This window comes from Pocillopora verrucosa, chromosome 12 (genome assembly GCF_036669915.1).
Source record: "Pocillopora verrucosa isolate sample1 chromosome 12, ASM3666991v2, whole genome shotgun sequence".
NCBI classification, from domain to species: domain Eukaryota; kingdom Metazoa; phylum Cnidaria; class Anthozoa; order Scleractinia; family Pocilloporidae; genus Pocillopora; species Pocillopora verrucosa.
The window spans coordinates 726,192-746,418 of NC_089323.1; the positions used below are offsets into that span (position 1 = coordinate 726,192).

Sequence of the window (20,227 nt, forward strand, 5' to 3'; positions counted from 1 at the left end):
GAAATTCACTGATGACCTCTCAGTTAATGGAGTTTTTCTATAACTGTTGAAATATCTTCATTCAATTAAGAACTTGAAACAAGATATCCGATGCCAACAGTTTGTAATAACGAAAGTCAACACAACTAAAATAGTTATACCGTGTTTCTTTTTCTGCGTATTTGTTTCCTTGGCCTCGTTGAGCGTTTTGTTAACCCGTATGACTTCGTCGTTCATTTAAATACTAGTCAGACCAAGACTTGATTTTTTATTTAGTTTCTTTTTCCGTAATTTTTTTGGTCTCTTTCATTCTGTAATCTGTTGGTTGTAGAAATTATGGTCTTTTAACATTGTAAGGTCTCTTTCGATCTCTTTAAAACTACGTTTTACAATTAGCATGGACTACACTCCCTAAGTTAGTTCTGTTTATTCAGAACTTGTCGGACGCTTTTGAGTTACGTTCTTTTTTTCGATTCAAATTGGTTGATTCAACAGTTGAAAACTATTAAAAAAAAAATGAAAACGTATTGCTACTTTGTGCCAAAAGGAAAAGAACTGAATTAAAATTTGACCGACAGCACAGATCGCATCTGGCAGAATCCTAAAAGGAAGTGAATTTCGTCTATAATTTTCTTTCATGTTACATTTTTAATCCGCAAAAACCCCAACAAAGGAAGATTAAAGGAAATAAAAAAAAAACATTTCCTCTTCCAAAAGGGATCAAAGTAGTTTGTGAAGTGTTAAATGTCTGTTTAAATTTGCGTTAAACCAAAAACAAAAAAAATTCCGCAGTTTATTACTGTGGGAACATTGTGATCCATAGCACCTGGATAATTTACAATAAATATCATTTTGTATTAAGCCAAGCCTTTACGATTTTTTCACACAAATGCAAGATTATTCCTAACAGTTTTTTCCCCAGCGTTTCTCTGTCCTGCAATGATAAAAGCCGAAAAAGAAGCACCATAAATATTAACTATCATTTATCATCATTTTATTTTGGAGTTTGGGTCTATTCGTAACGACAGTTTCTTTGCCAAAGATGCTTTTCCAAGTTTCACTGTGCGGTAAATAAAAAAAATTAAAAATCGAGTTTATGACATTTAGAGCTATGTAAAAATTATATGTGTCTATTAGAGATCATGACACATTCAGTCCAACTGACATACTCATATGGAAAAAAATTACACCACTTTTGTCTAAGACAATTTGGAAGCGATTATTAACAAGATCGATTTTGACGTTCAAAGTAGCTTTGTTCTGAAAATCAAATATTTGCTCACATATCCCCGATCCACAGAGAAGACAACTGCATAAACGGAAAAGAGTTCAACTCATTTAAATAACTCGCTCGAAAGCGAGTTTAGAGTAGTGCTCGGTTTATTTACCACCAAGATTACATGACACAGGGTACCTAAACTCACGCGCTGCAATTCCTAGTTAAACTAATTAGTTTATATATTATCCACAGTTCCCAAATCGACGAGACTAGTTTTATCTATAAAAATAATTCAGCGATTTGGTACTTCTCGCGCCGTTTTGGCACTTCTTTCGCCCGAGCCGAGCTCGTATCAGATAAATAATTTCAACATATTCATGCCAAAATAGTGTTCATTTGATTTGGCTTGGGCATGAACATGAATACATTGTTTTCAATTAACATGGTTTCTTGAATTCGTGAATTATGAGCTTTAATTTTCAACATGAAAGAAAAAAGAGCTTTGGTACCAGGTATAAAACATGAATATTCAGTTTTCTCTTTTCTCTATAATGATTTTCCTACCAAATGCTTCACGGGAAGAAGTAAGTTCTAAGTTTATTAATGCAAAATCTCTTTGATGTCATTATTTTAATTTGAGGTTTTCAAGTCTAATTTAAACGGGTCAGTGAAGCGAACTGTGGCAAAAAAATTTACATTACGGCTTTACCTATTTACCTCACAATCGTCTTCGTATGGTAAAGAGAAACTTGATATTTCGTATATAATTTTCTGCCTTTAGAGTTTCTTCTGGTGTTGTTTATTTGTTTTTCTTCTTTTTCGTGAGTAGAACATGATTGATTCTTCATATTGCTGAGATTATAATATCAAGCGTGCATAGTAACAAAAATAAACACTGTATTTGAAACAATGTTATGTTGGTTTCCAACCTGATCATTATGCTCAGAATGTATCATCATAATACTTCTGATAAAACAGCTTTTTTATGGCGGTGTTTATGAACGCCATCGCGCTAAGAGGGTCGATCAATGAATTACACTCCATTTAAATCGTTCGGAGGATAATATATGTTGACAAGAATCAGGGTAATATACTGACTGATGTCGTGATATATTGGACTTAGCGTGATGTTCCTTTTAATTTGAAGTCTTAAGTGGTATCGTGCGAGTGATCCCTTACTCCTGACTGATTTTTGTTCAGTTACTCGAAGTAAACGCCGTATACGGTAGCCACAGCGAATAACGTGCCATTTTCGATACTTGCTGTGACATGCGTGTCTGAATCCGGGTTCCACAAACATCGACTTGCGACCCTTAGACCTTGATTATGCTTCGACCCCACGTTGACAACACAGACAAGCTTATATCGCTCAATATTAAGACTCTTTACTTGTTCCATAATCCTTGAACTCAGCAGCTTTGTGAGGAATCCAAACTCGGAGCCTGAATAAGTCAACGCGCCTAACAACGCCTCCAAACTGTTTTTAATGATCTCCCTTACTTCTCGCTGAGGAAATTTCCTCTTCGGCTCCATGCGGTACGTATTCTCAACCTCTTGCCTCTTCACGTCTCCTTGAAAGTCGTTCCCCGCCTGATCGCGGAGGGAATCAGACAGTCCGCGCCATGAGCGGTAAGGTGAAACATACGAGGTCGCCTTGGAAGTTTTTCGTCCAGGTTGGATAACCGAAATGCGTCGCGAGGACGATGTTGTGCTCGCCTCTGACATCGCTGACATGCGTCTCGCTGAGGTACGCGAGGCGTTATCATCCTCCGAAGATGATTGGATAGGGTCTTGAAAGCTTAGAAGGCGAGGTTTTGGCTCCAATTCCATTCTTGTAAGAAAGTGAAACTATAACATGGGTCAATAGTAGGATTACAAGTAAACAGCGCGTTGCCAAAGGTTCCCTGGCTCTCTACGGCTGCAGATGTATCGGCTCGGTGAACACAATTGTGTGTCATCATCTACGTAGTCGTAAAGAGGTTACGTCAAAGCATTTTTAATTACTTTGCCTATGGCGTTCAGGAAACGTTCACAAGAAAATATTCATTTTGGCAAAAAAGAAAGTCAAAACAGGACGATTAAACGGAAAATAAACAAGGATTTTTACGGATTTCAAACCACCAACTTGAGATATTGATAGAAGCCATTTTTTCCAAGACGCACAGTAGCGACGTAGCTCTTCCTAACAAATTGATGCACTGTCAGAAAAATTTCTCTCCTTCCCACACTCAACAGGGGGCAGAGAGAGGAGCAAACAACTTAACGGTTAGTGGTTCGTTATTAATTATTAAAGTACGGAGTTTGTAGAGTGAGAATGATTAATCTGTTACAGTCGCTAATCTCAGGTGCTCAAAAGAAACGAATGACAACTTAACGGTTGATGGTTTGTTACTAGTAATTAAAGTACGGAGTTTGTAGAACGAAAATGATTACTCTATTACAGTCGCTAATTTCACGTGATCAAAAGAAACAAAAACAACGACCTACTACATTAAATACACATAAAACAATTAACTTGTTGGAATGACTTACTTCAAATAAGTGTTGTTTTGGAACTCAGATGTAAAATTTGCAACACTCATATGTGTCTACTTTTATTTCTCTTTGTTCATATCTATTCCTTTTCATTCTCCCCTCTTTTGGCTCGTTTATTACCGAAAACACATCATGAAAAATCACGAATCAACAATGGCTTTTCAGAAGACTTAATGGAACAGATACAATTGCAACTTTCAACAAGATACATCTCCTTGCTGTAGATTCCGCAAGACTCCTCTGCTTCGCACAAAGGCGTTGAAGCAAGCTGAATATCTATTAGGAAAGTTATAGATAAACAGTGATTAATTAATGACGGATGAACGGACGAACTCACGATGGAACATTTGAGAGAAGTAACCACAGATTGAATTAAAAACTTGACTGGACAACAAGTAACGAAAAACGAATATTTAAAGAGAAGGCAAATGCGTCGACGGAAAGAGGAATAATGTGTGATGAATAAACGAATACTAAAAGACATGGATATGGAAAAAAAAAGAAGAAGTGACAATTTTACGAAAAAATGAATAATTCACGAAAGAATGGATGGATGGATGGAGCAAGAGTTGGTTAATTGAAAGAAGATTTGTAACTAATCGGTAATATAACCCCTTCACTTTGTAAATTAAATTCAATCCAAAATGAACTCACGACTGTGTGTTGCTCCTGTCTAACTGCGTTCCGGTCCATCCAGGCTTCATCACAGTAACTTTGATGAGTTTCCATTTTAACAGCCAGGATAAATACTTCTGCTGTATTTGAATTTTCTGCAAAGCTCCCAGTTTTTTTAATCCAGGCATCACGAAGGTTTCATCACTACCACGCTTCAGACTACGACTGACAATTGAAAAAACAGACTAATCTTTAAAAAACAAATGTATTTCCGTCTAAGGGAATATCAAGAAAGTTGTCATTGTTATTTGGTACTAGGTCATACTTCCTTAACTAGGTTTCAATACCTTTGAAGCTGCATGTAATCAGATTCTCCGTTTGATCCAATTAATTTGACGACAATGCGAGCCCGAAATAACCCCACTAGCCACGACCAAGACGTCTTGAATGTGATCACGGTGTAATAAGGAACTGTAATGAGAAAATTGAGGTAGAAAGGAGTGTAAAATTTCTCTGAAAAAATTTGGTCAGCGAAATTGAATAGCGGTTGGAAGTTACGACGAACAGTCGTATAGGAGTCGTCTAGATGGTAGCCTTGTAAAATTTCGTTTATACACCAATTTTAAGCAAGGAAATGTAATTTGAATATGAAGAGCTGATCTGGGACAGTTCAGTAGGGTTTTTCCGTAGAAATTACTTAGTATATCCTTTTTATCAAAGAAGAAAGCAACAAAATTAGTACAACATGACCGATAAGAAACGGCGATGATTTTCGAAGGATGTGAAATTAATTTCAGAACATTCTCCTTCTTGGCCTAAAATTTTTCATAGCTTCCCTTCCTCAGGGCTACAAGGTTCATTCTCTGGTATGATAGGGTCTAGATTATCAGACCTGAACAAAAGACGATTAACGTGATGTTTACCGCAAAATGGTACACTTTTGGTGGTATATAAGAAATGCCTTCCCAGTATTTTACCGCCGCCGTCATTGTACTTCTCGGCGTTATATCCCATATCAGGACAGTTTCCATTTTTGCATTGGAGACAGCGGGCGCGATCAAATCCATTGGAATCACTGCAAGGAAATCCTTTCATAGAATGCATGCATTGCTGGGACAGCGAGTAAATAAAGTAATCTGTGGCTCGAAAATGATCGCACAAAAGAGGACTCAGGATACCTGAAAAGAAATATAAATAATTGATTATAAAGTATTAGTAATGGTAATTGAACTAAGTGAAGTGCAATTTGAGCTGAAATCATACGCGTGATTTTAAAATCGAACGAGCGCGCAGCGTAAGTTCGATTCGAAATCACAAGTATGATTTCAGACCAAAATTGCACGACATGAGGTTCAATTACCATTTTATTACATTCTTTTTGAAATAGCCCAAATACAGGACTTGGTCAGTTCAAATATTTTATTGATGCAGTACTGAGCCGGTCTGAAATTAAATTCATCCATTTTTTGGGGGGAAAAAGTAAGAGTTTTGGAAACAAAAGTTGCAAAATCTGCCATGTGGTACTGTCTGTCTTTCACATTCCTGCAATTTGATTGGTTACTTTAAACAAGCCTTGAATTCTGATTGGTTGTTTTGTTTTTAGTGTAGCCTCCTCATTGGCTGGGAAAAAGATGCGATTTAAAGCAAAAAATGGTGCGATTTATGAATAAATCGCATCAATTAGAGCCAATCAGATTACAGGGACCCCCAGTGATTTCAAAATGGATGTAATAAAGACAGGAATTCAACCCATGACAAAAAGCCAATAGCGTAGTAGGATAATCCTGGGGAAGGGACCGATATCGGTGACAAACAACGTTAACAATGAGAACTACGTTGTTGCAGGCCGCTTTTCCATAAAATAATCAATGAATCCATCATGCATAATAAATTTATTACCATTACTGATGCTTGCGCAGCCTGTTTGGTCCAATCCGCCGTTAGGATAAAAGTCCAAATGACCGGAAGTTTGATACAAACCAAAGCGGTCACCGTCTGTGTGGATGGCGTCGACAAAACGAGCATCACTGGGATCCAGTCTCACCAGGTGGTGTGTTGTTGAAAACAGTGGCCCAGCGGGGTCCAGGCCTTCGCAGATTTTGCAAGAAGAAGAAAAATAGCTTTTAGATACGTAAAGTATAATAAATAATAAAGAAATAGGTAAATGAATAATTGATTTACGATAAATTAATAATGAATAAATGAATTAGTAATCATCAAAAAAAATGAAAAAATGAATGTAGTTCTTGCCTTTAACAAGCGATTAGAGCATGCGTACTCTATTCCGAACTCACCCGTTATCCTCTCCAATATGAGCCCCTCTTTTTTCAATCTTGTCCCACAATACCCAGCGATATGAGAACCAAGGCTAAAGCCAACAACGTGAAATAGCTCCACGGAGCTTTGGGCCTTAGATATTAGGAACTTGATCAGCTCTGCTATCATGACGCCTACCAGGCGTGTGTTCCCTGCTGCCTGCACATAGGGTGGAAGGCTACCTGTGTACCAGTCTACTAATATCACATTGCAGTCAAAGTTCCTTAGCAAGCCATCTCTTATGTATTCCATCCATTTAGGCCTGATCTCTAAAAGCGTGGCCAAGAATTATAATCATAACAACAAAAAATATATATACATATATATACAATAATCAAGAAAAGTTACTATTTTTATTTCTAAGTTACTAATCTGATATCTCCACCCACCCCCTCCATCATCTCCCCAGTGGGCCATGGCATGACCTTCTGTTTCGTTCTAAAAGTATTCTAAAAGTATTCTCCTTGGGAACCGGTCATTTGGATGATTTTGGTTGTATTTCGACAAAATTTACATGATCCCTGATTAAGGCCTGTAATATGTTTATGATTCACTTTCATAGTTAGTTAATTTTCAGTCAATTTTCCATAGTCCCCCTTTACACTCTTTTGGTGATGACTGATTTCCTTCTGTTTTCCCTTAAAACCGTAAACCGTGTCATCCTCCCCCCCCCTCCGGCTAAAATCCTCTGGCCCCCCCTGGTGATAAATAATGAATGGTCCCGTAAGCCTTGTCACGGCGACTTTATTACAAAATATCCAATATTCTATTCCCGATTGAGCTGACAAAAGATACAATTTCCTATGGCTACATAAAAACATTTTATCATTCTTTTTATAATGGCAAGCTCACCAACATATCCATGGACTATTAAAACGGTCTTTTTCGTTCCATTGTAGTTCGACTGCTGAAGTTTGGTCACATCGTTATCATCGATAAACTGTGGAGTGTCTGGATGTAATCTGGTGTAAAGGCGAAATTTGGGATTGACTACCCAGGGGGGTAGAGGAAGTAGAACGATTCTATTGAAAGGTGCTTTGTTGCTGTAGCATCCATACTTTCCATAGCACCTTGTACTTTTAGCTAATCCAGGGGTAATAAAAAAAGATATAAACATGTTGTCCGTGATGTCAAGAAAGTGGAGGCAGGGAAACATGATTTCTTTCCAAAATCAAACTTTTGATTTTGTTCCAGGCTTAAATTAACCATTTTCATTTACATCATTATTGCTCTGCAGCATCACATATCGATTTTCCTATTCTGGTAACAAGCAGGAAGTTTGTCTCTATGGACATAGTTAAACAGCCTAGCCTGCCATGAGTTTCTCAGGCAGGCTCAGTGGTACAGCATCCGAAGTAATAATCGGACGGTCGTAGGTTTGACTCCTACTGGGAGTAATTAGATCATCATCCTTCATTAGAAAGAACTCAAGAAAGCTGGGAAACCTAGGCCATGCATCAAATTTTTTTGCTACGATCAGCAGTGCTGAAATATCGTATTTGAAACTTAATAAATAAATAAATAAAAGCGCCAAGGATATTTAGAAATACACAGCTAAGAGCTATGATAGTATTAAATAAACATATATGAATCTTTTTCGAGGTCATTTTGTTTTTCAATCATTCCCTTGTGTCATGAAACACTCTGTTCAATCATGTCTTTGTCTTTTATTTTAGCTTTAACATATCCTTTACTGTTATTCTTTATCGTTATTATTATTGTACATATTTTATTGTTCATCTTTCTTCCAATTAAACGCATTTATACTGGGCTGAAGTCTCATCGGCGAATTTTCAAACATCAAAGCAACGCTTATGAACCCAATACTTCACTTTGAGTACATAAACGGAGAGTTTGGTCGATATAAACCTGGGCAGCCATGTTTTAGATGAGTTCTAACTTTTTTACGAGGACTAAATTGTCTTCTCCGAACACAATGTAAGCGTGCTCATAGAATAGAAGAACTAGATTGTTAAGGAAAAGTATATACACTTACCCTCAGCTGCGTTATTACGCTTTGTGCAAAATAGCTTAGAAAAGGGAAAAAACACACGTCTGAATTTTATAGTTACTACTCACCGCCCGTCAACCCTGCTAGTATGAAGGTGATTATAAATAGAAAAGCGCTCATTACTTTCGTCCCACAGTGGCTTTGATGCAATAGTGGTTCCTGATTGACTTACTGTGATTCACAAATGAACTCTGCTACAAAAGTAATCTTATTTTGAACTACTGTATCAAAGAAAGACCTCAGCTGTGCAAACTAACAAAATTGATTGTTTTAACAATAAAAAACTAATTCTTAACTCAGTAGGAGATATTGTTTGATTTTCGTTTCCGTTACGTCACTAGGTGTGAGAGGTTTTGAAAACTTTATCTTTTTGTTCCAATCATGAAAAGAGAGAAATAGAAATTAGAAATATATTCAAAGGTTCAGAGTAAGTTTTTCCCTAACATTTCGTCTTAATTCTGGAACCAAAGATCCTTTCATAACTTTTCTTTATACAATCGTATTTGTGATATTTCAGTTGCTTATTTGACGCTTTATGCAAACTGATTTCGATCTCATTCAACTTTCATTCAACCGCCATCTCGGCCTATTAAATCGTTTCTCTGTTTACTGTTGATTTTTCGAGAGGTTAATTTTCAGTCGGGGAAATCAATTATAAAATTCAAAATCAAACTTCCTCCTGTAATCTATTTGATCAGCTTAAAAACGTAAATATTCCGAAATAACAAGAGCGTATTTCATAAATCTTTTTTCGATAGGCTTTGTAATGGATCGATGTTACTTACCTTCATAAAAAATATTTTATTTTGCAAGAAGCGGACATATCATTATTTCTTTATTTACTGAGTCAAGGCATGTCTGTATATAACTATCGGGTGAACACCGAGCCGAGACGTCTTAATCGGATGGAAAGTAAAGCAAGCTATATATCAGCACTGATACTCAACAAAGCACGACGCACTCTCTCAAAGTCGAGACAGCTGAGTAATCATTATCCTCAGGCTGGCTCAGAAATGAAATTGTCTGACACTTGCGCATAATGAAACTATTTTATCTTCCTTATCCTTTTATTTATGTTGGGGGCTTTTCAGTTCTAACAGGTTTTATCCGTCTGCTTCTTTTCTACTTTGCTTTTTACCTCAATCTTTGACTAAAAAAAAAGGTTGATTTGTCGAATTCATCAGTATCGAGACGAGACACTTATCATTGAATTGGGTGTCATCTGAACTCTGGTTTGGAGATGATAGTAGCTTTTGTTGTTTTAAGTTTATGTTATATCGTCAGTGTTTTAATGATAGGCTCTTTGCAGCAGACAATAGAACGCTGGCAAAATTTGAAAGGTCAGGAGTTGTCTATCGCAGCAAAGTGTTTCGTGACCTTTACCTTTGGCCCCCCCCCGATATTTCCATCAAAACAGAGTTTCGGCCATGGTCTAATTTGAATACCCGCCTGTTCGAATCCTCAAGTTTACATTGAAAAAAGAAAAGCAAAGACAAAAACAACAAAAAAACAAAAAACAAAACAGACGTAAATCCTTATCGCATTTTTTGATCGCAGTGGCAATTTATTTTGTTTCTTAACTAGAACCGTGGCACCCAAATATTTTTCTCACCTTGCCCTAAGAAAGTTTTCAAAAACAGTTTCACAATTTCGCCTTTCCTGTTCGTAAATCCGGTCAAGCCTTTAAGGTTATTGTCCCACGCTATAACTGGTTACTAAGGCCTATAAACACAGACGTTTAGTGTTTACTTCCTGAAGAAGTTTACGACAGCTAGACGATACGCGTTGCAGAATAAACAAGTTTTACAACGACTGTTCGCAAAGTGCTGCTCACTAGTTTAGTTTTAATGAGTTGTTTAAAAAATTATTTCAAAAAATTGTTTAAACCACCACAACAACATAATTGTATTTCCCTATCCATCATAGAAGCAGCAGAATTTCCTCATCAGTGAATTAGACAGCATTCTTGTCTTTGGAGATACTTTAGTTCAACCCTGTGGAGCATAGAAGATTACGACACAAGTTACTTAAAAATACTTTTACATTCAAATTGCGAAGGTCTGTATCATTAGCTAGCGCATACATTTTAAATTTCGAAATCAAAGTGATATGGTTAAACCATAAATCTTAGACGATGTACTTCTAAACATTTTCCTGAAGACCCAGAGGAATAAATGAGGCCTACATACCGCAGAAAGGAGATTTGCTGGTCGTCTTAAGGTAAAATTTTCCTCTTCGTTCTGTTTGGTCAGCCAAGTATCCCACAATGGGACATTCCCCCTTGCATGTCAAACACCTTCCTTTCTCAAAGTCAGAATAACTTGCACATGGATACGCCCTCCAGGAGCAATCAGGTTTGTCTGACGCTGAAACAACTGATGCAATATAGTACTCTGTAGCTCTCATGTGGTCACAGGCGAGAGCCTTCAACACGTCTGGAAAAAATTGAGCCCAAATTGCTTTAGTTTTCGTTAACTTGCGATGTGATTATTAAAAAGAAAACTGCCACTTTATTAGACTGAATGAAATCAGTAATCTATGCCGATTACACTCCACAGAAATATGTGCAAAGTCCAATTTTAAGACGTTTTTTGCCATGTTCGAACTTATATCTTATACTTGAGTAAAAGCCCTGTTTTTTGTTATCTAGAGCTGCGTATATTTGAGGTTGGTGTCAACTAGTAATTTTCGTTTCGTCTACTACCTGACCACTAGGCTTAATCCTGGACAGCTTTTTCAAATCAAAAAGGCCAGTGAACAAGCGCGCAAAGTCGCGTGGGTAAACACACTTGGTTAGTTTAATTTTTTCGTCTTGTAGCAAGAAGTGTGAACAAATACTTAGATTTATTAACGAGAAGAGTGAAAATAATCATGTGATTTGCTTTTTATGACTCATTTACGTACCGAGCCCAAACCAATGGTGCTTACAACCAGGCTGATTTTTTCCTCCATTTGGATAAAAGTCCGTATGACCTGTCACTTTATCTGTCCCGGCAGCATCCATGTCAGTGTGTATGACGTCAACGTACACAGCGTCACTTGGATCGAGCCGGTAGTTAACGCCAGCGTTCCTAAAAAAGGGATTAGCTGGATCTAATCCTGTGAGGAGAAATAAACAACGCGTTCAGGTCAAAGATCTTGAGAGCATTTATTAGCAAGCTTTCAAAGTCATTATTTATCACCTGGTTGAGGGGGGGGAGTGTCACGATAAAATTTACCCTTCCCCCCTTAAGGCTCTCTGGTATTGTTTGATCCCCACTTCATCGGTTTATTAGCATCAATTGACCCTCACTCTGTTCCCCTTGAGAACCATATCATCCTCCAAAATCCTCCACAACCCTCCTGTAATGAATAATTACCGCCCCCCCCCAGCTAATTAACGACAAAGTTTTCCTTTCCTTGGCTGATCTACCAGATATATCAATTGAAAAAATTATTTAATTAATAAAAATTTCCCATAAATTCAATTTACTTTATTAACCTTCTGTCCGATTTTTTTCTGGAATACTCGACCATGAAATGCGAGGACCAAAAAGTGACTTATTCTCCACTGAGGATTCAAAACAACGTTAAGGGCGGAATCTAAAGACCAAAATGCCCTCACCTTGCGCACTGCGTTTGTAAATGTAAATATGGTCTGAAAATTCAGTCAGCAAGACGGTTTCTGGCGTAATTATGGGAACTTATTTCAGCAGCGAAGGTTTTCGTTGGGAGTTTAATCCATGTCATTATCTAAAACAATTTTTTTTGTCAAAACGTACCTGTAATGCGACCAAGCGACATCTCGGCTTTATTCCACAAATAACTCCCAGCATACCCCGCGGCCTGGGCACCAAGGCTAAATCCCACAATATAGAACTTCTTGGCTAAGTCAGGTGGCGCAGACTCACTAGAAATCAGGAACCTTATCAGCTCTGCTACCTGAGCCCCTACCAGTCGAGTGTTCCCTGCAGCCTGAAGGTAGCCCTTTAAGACATCAACGCTTGGTTGGTTTTTTGCTCCTTCAGACCAGTCTACCAATATCACATTACAGTCTTCTCGTTTTAGGAGGGCACCTTTCAGTTGCTCCGCCCAGGTATTTTTACTTTCTATATAATATATAGAAAGTACAATAAAATGTTATAAAAAAGGTTTTTAAAATTTGCGATAACGTTTCGTTATGAATAAATTGACTTCAAAAACAAATGAAATTAAGCGAAACAAGCAGCAAACGAAGCAAAACATCTGAAAGACAAAACCAGAAAGAAACCAAAACAAAAATAAAAAAAAACCATATATCGAATCACATACCTATCTGTGGAATCATTCACTTCTCTTCAAAACAATTTGTTTGTGCCTTAACTCTTGGCTTCTATGCATGTATGTCAGAATTTGTTTATTATTTGCAGTAAAAAGTTCGGCCGATAAGTGTGGTTAGACACATTTCCTTTTGCGTACGCGGTTTGGGCACTCATAGATACTCACCACCGAAACCGTGAATTACGAATATCGTGCGTCGCGAGATATGGAAGTCTGAGGCCTTCAGTTTGTTATAATCTTCATCATCAACTGTCCAAGAGCCACCTCTGGTAAACAAGTGAAATGTTGTGCCAACAGTGGATGGAGATTCTGGCAAACTTGGACGGCGGATGAAGACACCCCATCGAACTTTTGGCTGTTCCTCAAACGGGCCGTATTTTCCATAATTGTCCTCTTTCGGCGTATTGTTCAGTACGAATCCTACAGCGTTTAAATTAAGGTGATTTGATGTTACCTACAAGCCTCACGGTCCATCTGGACGGCGCCTATCTTAGTTTCTGCAGCATTGGTCATAAGTTCGCTGGTAGCCATTAAATCATACTCCTTTGCTTAAGTGTTGATTTTGACGATATACTTTTGGTGCTATTGATTTGAAAATGCTTGTATGAGACGCTAAAGGGGGGTGACAAATCACGTAGGCTCCCTAATGACCGCCAGTATGTTTTAGAACTCAGTGCGGGGAGCCTAAAGAATAACTTTTTCGCACAAAGAGCAACCTCGTGGGCGTAATTCTAGTATTATCCATTTGTAACCTGAAGATAAAGAAGAAGCTGTTCCGCAATTACTAACAACAAAGCATCCAAAAGCTCGTTGCCAATGCTGACGAGAACTTTAATTATAAACTACGTGGGAGAAGATTTAATTGCTCAAGTAATTTTCAAAGTGGACAGGAAATCCATATCGCATGTCTAGAATATTCCGAGGTGTCTTAATTGTCCTGAAATAAATCCCATTACTTGTCTCAATTAAGTGTAAAGTAGGATTTTAGTGTATAGTAGGATTTTCTAAAAGTGTTTTAAGACAAAACTCGGTTACATGTGCAAATTAACTCGGTTTCAGATGCAAATCAACTCAAAAGTTTGGAAAAGAAGTTGATGTGTTCATTGCTTAAAGTGAACCTTTCGAATAAATGGTCATGTCGAGCCATTAAGACCTTGCCCTTGCTCGAAATGAAGGCCAAGGAAAGAAAAATAAATTGTTTGATAAATTTGCGTGTAACGTTCGGTCCATGCAAAGATAACATAGAAACCTACCGACAGTCTGTTTGGAGCACATAACACAACAGGGTATATTGTGATGTGAAAGGATAACCCAATATGAGAGGAAAATGTGCACAAACACTAAAACAAAATACAGCTGCAATATTGATAATGCCTATTTGCATGCTAATGATCAATGTTGTTTGTATGTTTCTGTGATAGCGAACCAGCCTCCCCTGATTCCAAAGGGTCTATTTGATTCCATTTCACATTTCATTTCACTTTCTTTTGACCGTGTAACTCGTCTTTTATATAATCTATCAAGAATCTTTGAATTTTAGGCAAATAATTATCCTCTCAGAAAGTGAATGGTGGTCATTTGAGAGAATGCGAACTCTTAATAGCCGCAAAAGTACCACTTACCACGTGTTGCTGCAGTTAGCATTACGAAGAAGACGACACTGACTTTTTCCGCTGACATTTCACCTTTGTTTCGGGTGACACTCTCGTTTTTCGTGGTGTCCACTTACGTGAAAGTTATTCGCAAGGTGCAGTCAAGAGAACGTTAATGAATGTGGGACCAGACAACTGGAAAATTTATGAGTGTTTTGACGTCTATTGTATCACACCTGGTATGACAAGCCAATGAGAATGAAGAAGAAAATCATCTCGGATCGATTTCGATTACCGATGAAATCCGAGTTTACCCGATGTCGCGTTCGTGATGAAGGCTCTAGAAAGGAACACGTTCGGTTTCGCTCATGAATTTTTACGAGTGTTAAGAAATTTACTGGTTGCTAGCATATATTAGAGATTCCAAAGCCTTGTTTAAAAGTGAACTATTCTGTAAAACCTCTTTCGCTCTCGTTCTTCGTGGTGCCTACTTATTCGTGTGGTACAATCAGGATATTGTCATTGAAAACAGAATCAGCAGATTCATGGATGTTTTAACGTCACCCATAATACATGCAGCATAAATGGCGACTATTATGTAAATGTATCTAATTTGGAGCTATCTTTGGTTTACTTGAATACTTGTTGAAAATGTATAATTTAGAAGAACAGTTGTAACTAGTCCTTATTGTAACAGTGCTTTGTAAATTCGCCGATTCACTTTCACTAGTTGGTATTTTCAGAATAGTTTTTTCTTTCTTTTGTTTGTATTTGTATGTACACCTTGTTGGTCTAAATAATGTTTGGATAGTGAAGAGCAAGGTGGTAAAGTAGAACGTTGTAGTGGTCGAGTACAAACAGAAAGAAAGTTTCTTGCAAGATGCACAACCACTGCTGCAAATCATCAGTAGAGAGAATCCTGCTAAGAACTCCGCACACACAGCCCCATACTGCTGTAAAACAAAGCCGAAGTCTCAGAGGCAATCTATTGTTTATGCCATTGTTTTCTTATCCAAAAACTATCCGTAATTTAATAAAAATACGGGGCCTTGCAGAAATCTTAATACTTGATTCACGACAAAAACTTGTTTTTCGAGGAAAGCAGTGCACAAGAAAGAGAAGTCACATGGAAAAGATGTCTATACACAAGCAATAGTGAACTTTTACTTGATCGATTGAGAACTTTAATTGGTGCGAGATGTAAGTTCATGAAAAAGACCACTTTGCTGTAGGCTACGTTGGTTGTTCTGATATGGAAGTGAAGTGTTCCTTGGTAAAAATTATTTCTCCGCGTAAGAATCTTTTTCCCTGCAACGACGGAAAAATTCTCGAATATTTGTATGATCGCAGCAATAAATTAAGCCCTAGCGACTTGCCTGCCCCACTGACAGTATTGCCTGTCACAGTTGTAAATTGTCTGCACAGTGTTTCCCAACCTCTGTGCTTCAATGTCGTCAAAGTCCCCCTTCCTTCCCTACTTAGCCTCAAACATATCATGCAGAGTTATTTACCCAAATTTTTCAATCAAAACAGGAATGAACCCATAGCGTAATATTTTATTCATTCTAAATGCCTGCCTGTCCGATTGCTCAATAAATTCTACATTGAAAAAAGCAACAAAAACCCATATCGCATCTTATTTCCTTAAATGTGAATGTTACAGTGAGGCAACTAAAAACCTGTTTTACTTAATATCTATATCTGAAATAAAGCACTTCAGGGCCTGTGCTTCGTAAAAGTCGACCTAAAAAAAACTAAACCACGAAAACAACAGAATTATAATTCTCTATGCACCATAGTTGTAGGAACAGAGTTTCTTCAGCAGTGAATGGCACAGTATTTTCATCCTCGGAGATGTTTTAGTTCAACCCTGGAAACCATGAAAGAATGCAAAACAAAACTTTTAGAGTGCGTTGATATGTAGGCCATTCAAAGTCAGGTTGCTGTTGGAAAGGGCCGTATTTTCCATACTGTTCCCCCGAAAATAACCCAACTGCAAAAATTATTGTCAAGCAGTCATTTTGCGGTACCTATCCCATTATGTTCCAGTCTGTGACCAATCATAGGCTTCATCTTAGACCCTTTCGGTCAAATGTAATTTTTGCGATCCCCATTGAGCCGATCAAGTTGTTAAAAATCTAAACATCAGTATGGAATACGGTATAACTTTTTTAACCAGGAATCTTCCCATTTTTAAATCCCAACTTACCAAGAATTTATTAACCCCAAAATCCTGAAAGTGTGTAACCTTATTCTAAATATATTCTGTGAGGGGACGTAATTCATTTTTTTTTAATATTCATGAAGAAATTTAGCAAAGCTGAACAGAGAAACAAAAGTGTGGTCCTGTTTATGCAAAGGAATATATTTATTCAAAGGGAGGGACCCCCTTGCTGTTTCCCCCCACGTGTTGCAACGAGGTTGTAGTCCTTCCTTCATCTCGATCGGATACTCTCAAAATTGGAATTTTAATTTGGCCAAAATAAAAGTTAAGAAGCTGTTTCGCAGTTTTAAAACAATATAACCTATGAGGTCATTGCTTATTAGATTGCTGATGTTAGCTTCAATTTCAATTTAGTTTTCTATGAAAAACATTAATGCTTAATCTAAACTCTTTTCAACCAAATAATTATTTGGGTTTATCTTAATAAAAAAAAGTGCGAAAACACAAGAGAGACTTAAATCAAAGGGGAATGGGGGAGGGAATTCTATTCGGCCGTAACTATGGTTTACTCACAAAGAGCGACCTAGGAGATGTTGCTAGAAAAATTTTAATGGGTAAATCTCTTTCTTTTAGCTCTGATTCTTAAGTAATTGAAAAATAATCTATATGAAGGGGCATTTGAATATGAAAGATTCTGATCTCTAATTACAGTACAAAAGAAAAAAAAGGGGCTTTAGTTGGTTGCCACTTAAAATGCGGATGATAGCTTCCGTCAGAAAATAAGAGACGATGCCACTGCTCAAGTTCTCTCTAACCAGAACAGGGAACAGAACATAAGTCATATGCATGGGCATCAAACACAAAGCCTCTGCTTTACGTTAAAATTTATAACTTGTCTCCATGCATTCTCTGTACGCAAAATACTGATTGCCGTGAGATTTGCTGAATATACTTTAAAAAGAAACTAGAAATCATATCCTCGATTATCAAAGCGAATTAACTTTAATATCGGCTAAGAAGTGATACTTTTACTGCATTAAGTGAATACTACGAATTTTTGGAATCTTCAACCAGTGGCTCGTTTGTAATAAGGAAAGAAAATTTTTATTTGAAACTGCACGTAACATTTTTTGTACCCTAAGGCTTTAAAAGAAAATTATCAGAAAAATATATACAACGCTCGTAAATTAGGAGAACTTTCCGGGGTAGGTAATGTGAAAGATTTACCCACTTGATTGGGAAGCGCTCGGAAACGCCAAAATGAACTCAGATTCAAAATCAATCTTGTATATTTGCGATAACTGAAATTAAATGTTTATACTTTTACGATATTGTCACCAATAACGAACCTGATCCCAAAGCGTGCCTTTCTAGGCAGATAAAATATTTACACCTTCATTCAACTGTGTAAATTGACTTTTGGGAAATGAGCCTCCTCTAAGAATACAAATGATGATCGCCCATGCGAGAGATCAGTAAAGAAAAAGCCATCAGGCAATAAATTGCATTGATTTCTACTTACCCAGTATTGATGCGGCCAATGTTACGAACAGAAAGATATCTTTCGTAGCTAACATCTCACGTTTCGTGATTTCCACTGACGTGAAAGTGATTCGTGTAGTTGGATCAGGGTTAAGTCTCTGAATGAGAGAAAAGGTAGTTTCGTGTCGTTTAAGATGGTTGGAAAATTTAATGGATGTTTTGACGTCTATAATGCCAGTCTTCAATGAAACAACACAAATAATAATTCTTTTTAATTTTTTAACGGTGCAACTGTCACTCCTCCGAAGAGGAGAATAATGTCTTTAATTAACAACGTGGGCAGATAAGATGGGGAAGGAAAACCCATGAAACATGCAATTCATTTATTTGTCCAGGTGATAATAACCAATATTTCAATCTCCGAAACCACTATGAATCTGTTATCAAGTAAACATGAAAACTGATGATTCGAATTCAAGTTCTACTTTAAATTAACAGTAAGTGCTTACACTTACAAATAATTGCCCATACTTTGCCGACAATTTGAAAAAGAGGGTAATTTAATACTATCAACTGAGTTAATATCGTACATTGGCCACCGTAAAGAGTTTAACGGCTGACGTTTCGAGCGTTAGCCCCTCGCCAGAGCCCTTCATATCGCCCTTATTACAAAAAGTCGTAAATTTTCTAATTTCAATCATTTTTATTTACTTAATAGTTCTAAGACTGACACAAGGCTTAAGGACTTTTTCTGTCAATAATCATTACCTTAAAAGTGGTTTTGAAACTGGATCAATACAGCTGCTCTTTTTATTTTTTTTATCTTCGTTTTACCCCAGCAACCGTTGTCACAGGCGCACACGGACCGAAGGTGCTAACAATATTTGCATCGCGTCCATTAAATTATGAAAAAAGAAAAATTGTTTTAAACATGTATAGATGTAGTCTCTGTTATCTGTCTGACTTAGTTGTTGGAGCCACGAGTATCACAATTTTATAATAAACCCACCTTCGACCCTGCTTTGCTAGTCTCGCTCCGCTGGTCATTATCATGCGCCAAATATTTTCCCGTGTCAGGCCTTCAGCTTAGCCAATGAGTACATATTGTTTTACTTGCTTTTCACTATTTCCCAGTTTTATTGTTCTCGTAAGTCAGACCACGTTTCTTGAAGCCCGCATGTTTGGTCCGTCCAAGTTCTGTTCGTCTCGTCTCTAATTGCAACATATACTTACACTAAATTTACCCCTCTTACTAGTTTCCTATTAAAAATATATATATATCTTTTTAATTTCTCAGTGGCAACTAAATAGAGAGTTTCTGAACATATCTTGAGTTGAGAAGTATTACCGACACTCCGAAGCACTTTTAAAAAGTTACTCTAAAATCTTGTGTAAGATTTATATGCATACTTTTAATCTTTGCTAAGGGCTCCGAAGATCCATGAGAGATCAATTTTGAACTTTTAATCGCTCAAAATAGTGAACTCATTTGAATTAAAGCTGCTTGGTGCACAATTTTCCACCTTTGATGGCAGTGGTTTCAACCGTTTCACGTACATACCCCGGGTAAATTCAGTCAATGTCACAAAAAACGAAGATATTTTTACTTGCAAGAATCTCCCACTTTATGAGACAATGCTGTATTGTTCGTGATACCTAAAAGATGAGTGCTATGAAAAATATCCTACTTTTTTATCAGGTGGGATCATTGGCTATCACTATGGCTAGATATCTGAAATTGACAGTTAACACTACGTATGAATCGCGAAGTGGGGCAGAATGAGATTAAGAATTTAGTTCCTTAACCAATATCATCTTTGTCTCCCCTTCCCTAACAAAATCATTGCTTACATTCTGAAAAGAGCCTGGAGAAGAAAACGAGATGCTTGATCTATCATCGCTTCAATGGGAATATTTTTCGAAACGCAGTCAGCAAAGCGGAACATATTTGCCGAGATGATGAAATTTAAAGCTTTGATATAAAATCATTCAATGGAAAATGGTATTTGGTGCAC

At 37.3% G+C, this 20,227-nt stretch overlaps 3 protein-coding genes across 3 annotated transcripts; all 3 read right to left on the minus strand.

Moving 5' to 3' along the window:
• Nucleotides 1-1,238: 1,238 nt before the first annotated feature.
• LOC131778024 (dynein light chain Tctex-type 5-B-like) lies at nt 1,239-3,150 on the minus strand. Its single transcript, XM_059094400.2, has one exon. It carries the CDS (start codon nt 3,026-3,028, stop codon nt 2,399-2,401), a length of 630 nt encoding a protein of 209 aa, XP_058950383.2. The 5' UTR covers nt 3,029-3,150; the 3' UTR covers nt 1,239-2,398.
• A 456-nt stretch (nt 3,151-3,606) lies between these two features.
• On the minus strand, nt 3,607-8,831 carry LOC131777992 (pancreatic triacylglycerol lipase). The gene is made up of 8 exons (XM_059094366.2): nt 8,744-8,831; nt 7,517-7,747; nt 6,643-6,933; nt 6,248-6,436; nt 5,272-5,526; nt 4,696-4,819; nt 4,388-4,573; nt 3,607-4,009 (listed from the first exon to the last, which is right to left on the minus strand). The coding sequence occupies exons 1-8, from the start codon at nt 8,793-8,795 to the stop codon at nt 3,931-3,933; spliced, it is 1,407 nt and encodes a 468-aa protein (XP_058950349.2). The 5' UTR covers nt 8,796-8,831; the 3' UTR covers nt 3,607-3,930.
• Nucleotides 8,832-10,236: 1,405 nt separating this feature from the next.
• LOC131778035 (pancreatic lipase-related protein 2) lies at nt 10,237-14,784 on the minus strand. The gene is made up of 6 exons (XM_059094414.2): nt 14,597-14,784; nt 13,140-13,394; nt 12,437-12,763; nt 11,580-11,774; nt 10,865-11,110; nt 10,237-10,669 (listed from the first exon to the last, which is right to left on the minus strand). Exons 1-6 carry the CDS (start codon nt 14,652-14,654, stop codon nt 10,659-10,661), a joined length of 1,092 nt encoding a protein of 363 aa, XP_058950397.2. The 5' UTR covers nt 14,655-14,784; the 3' UTR covers nt 10,237-10,658.
• Nucleotides 14,785-20,227: the final 5,443 nt, after the last annotated feature.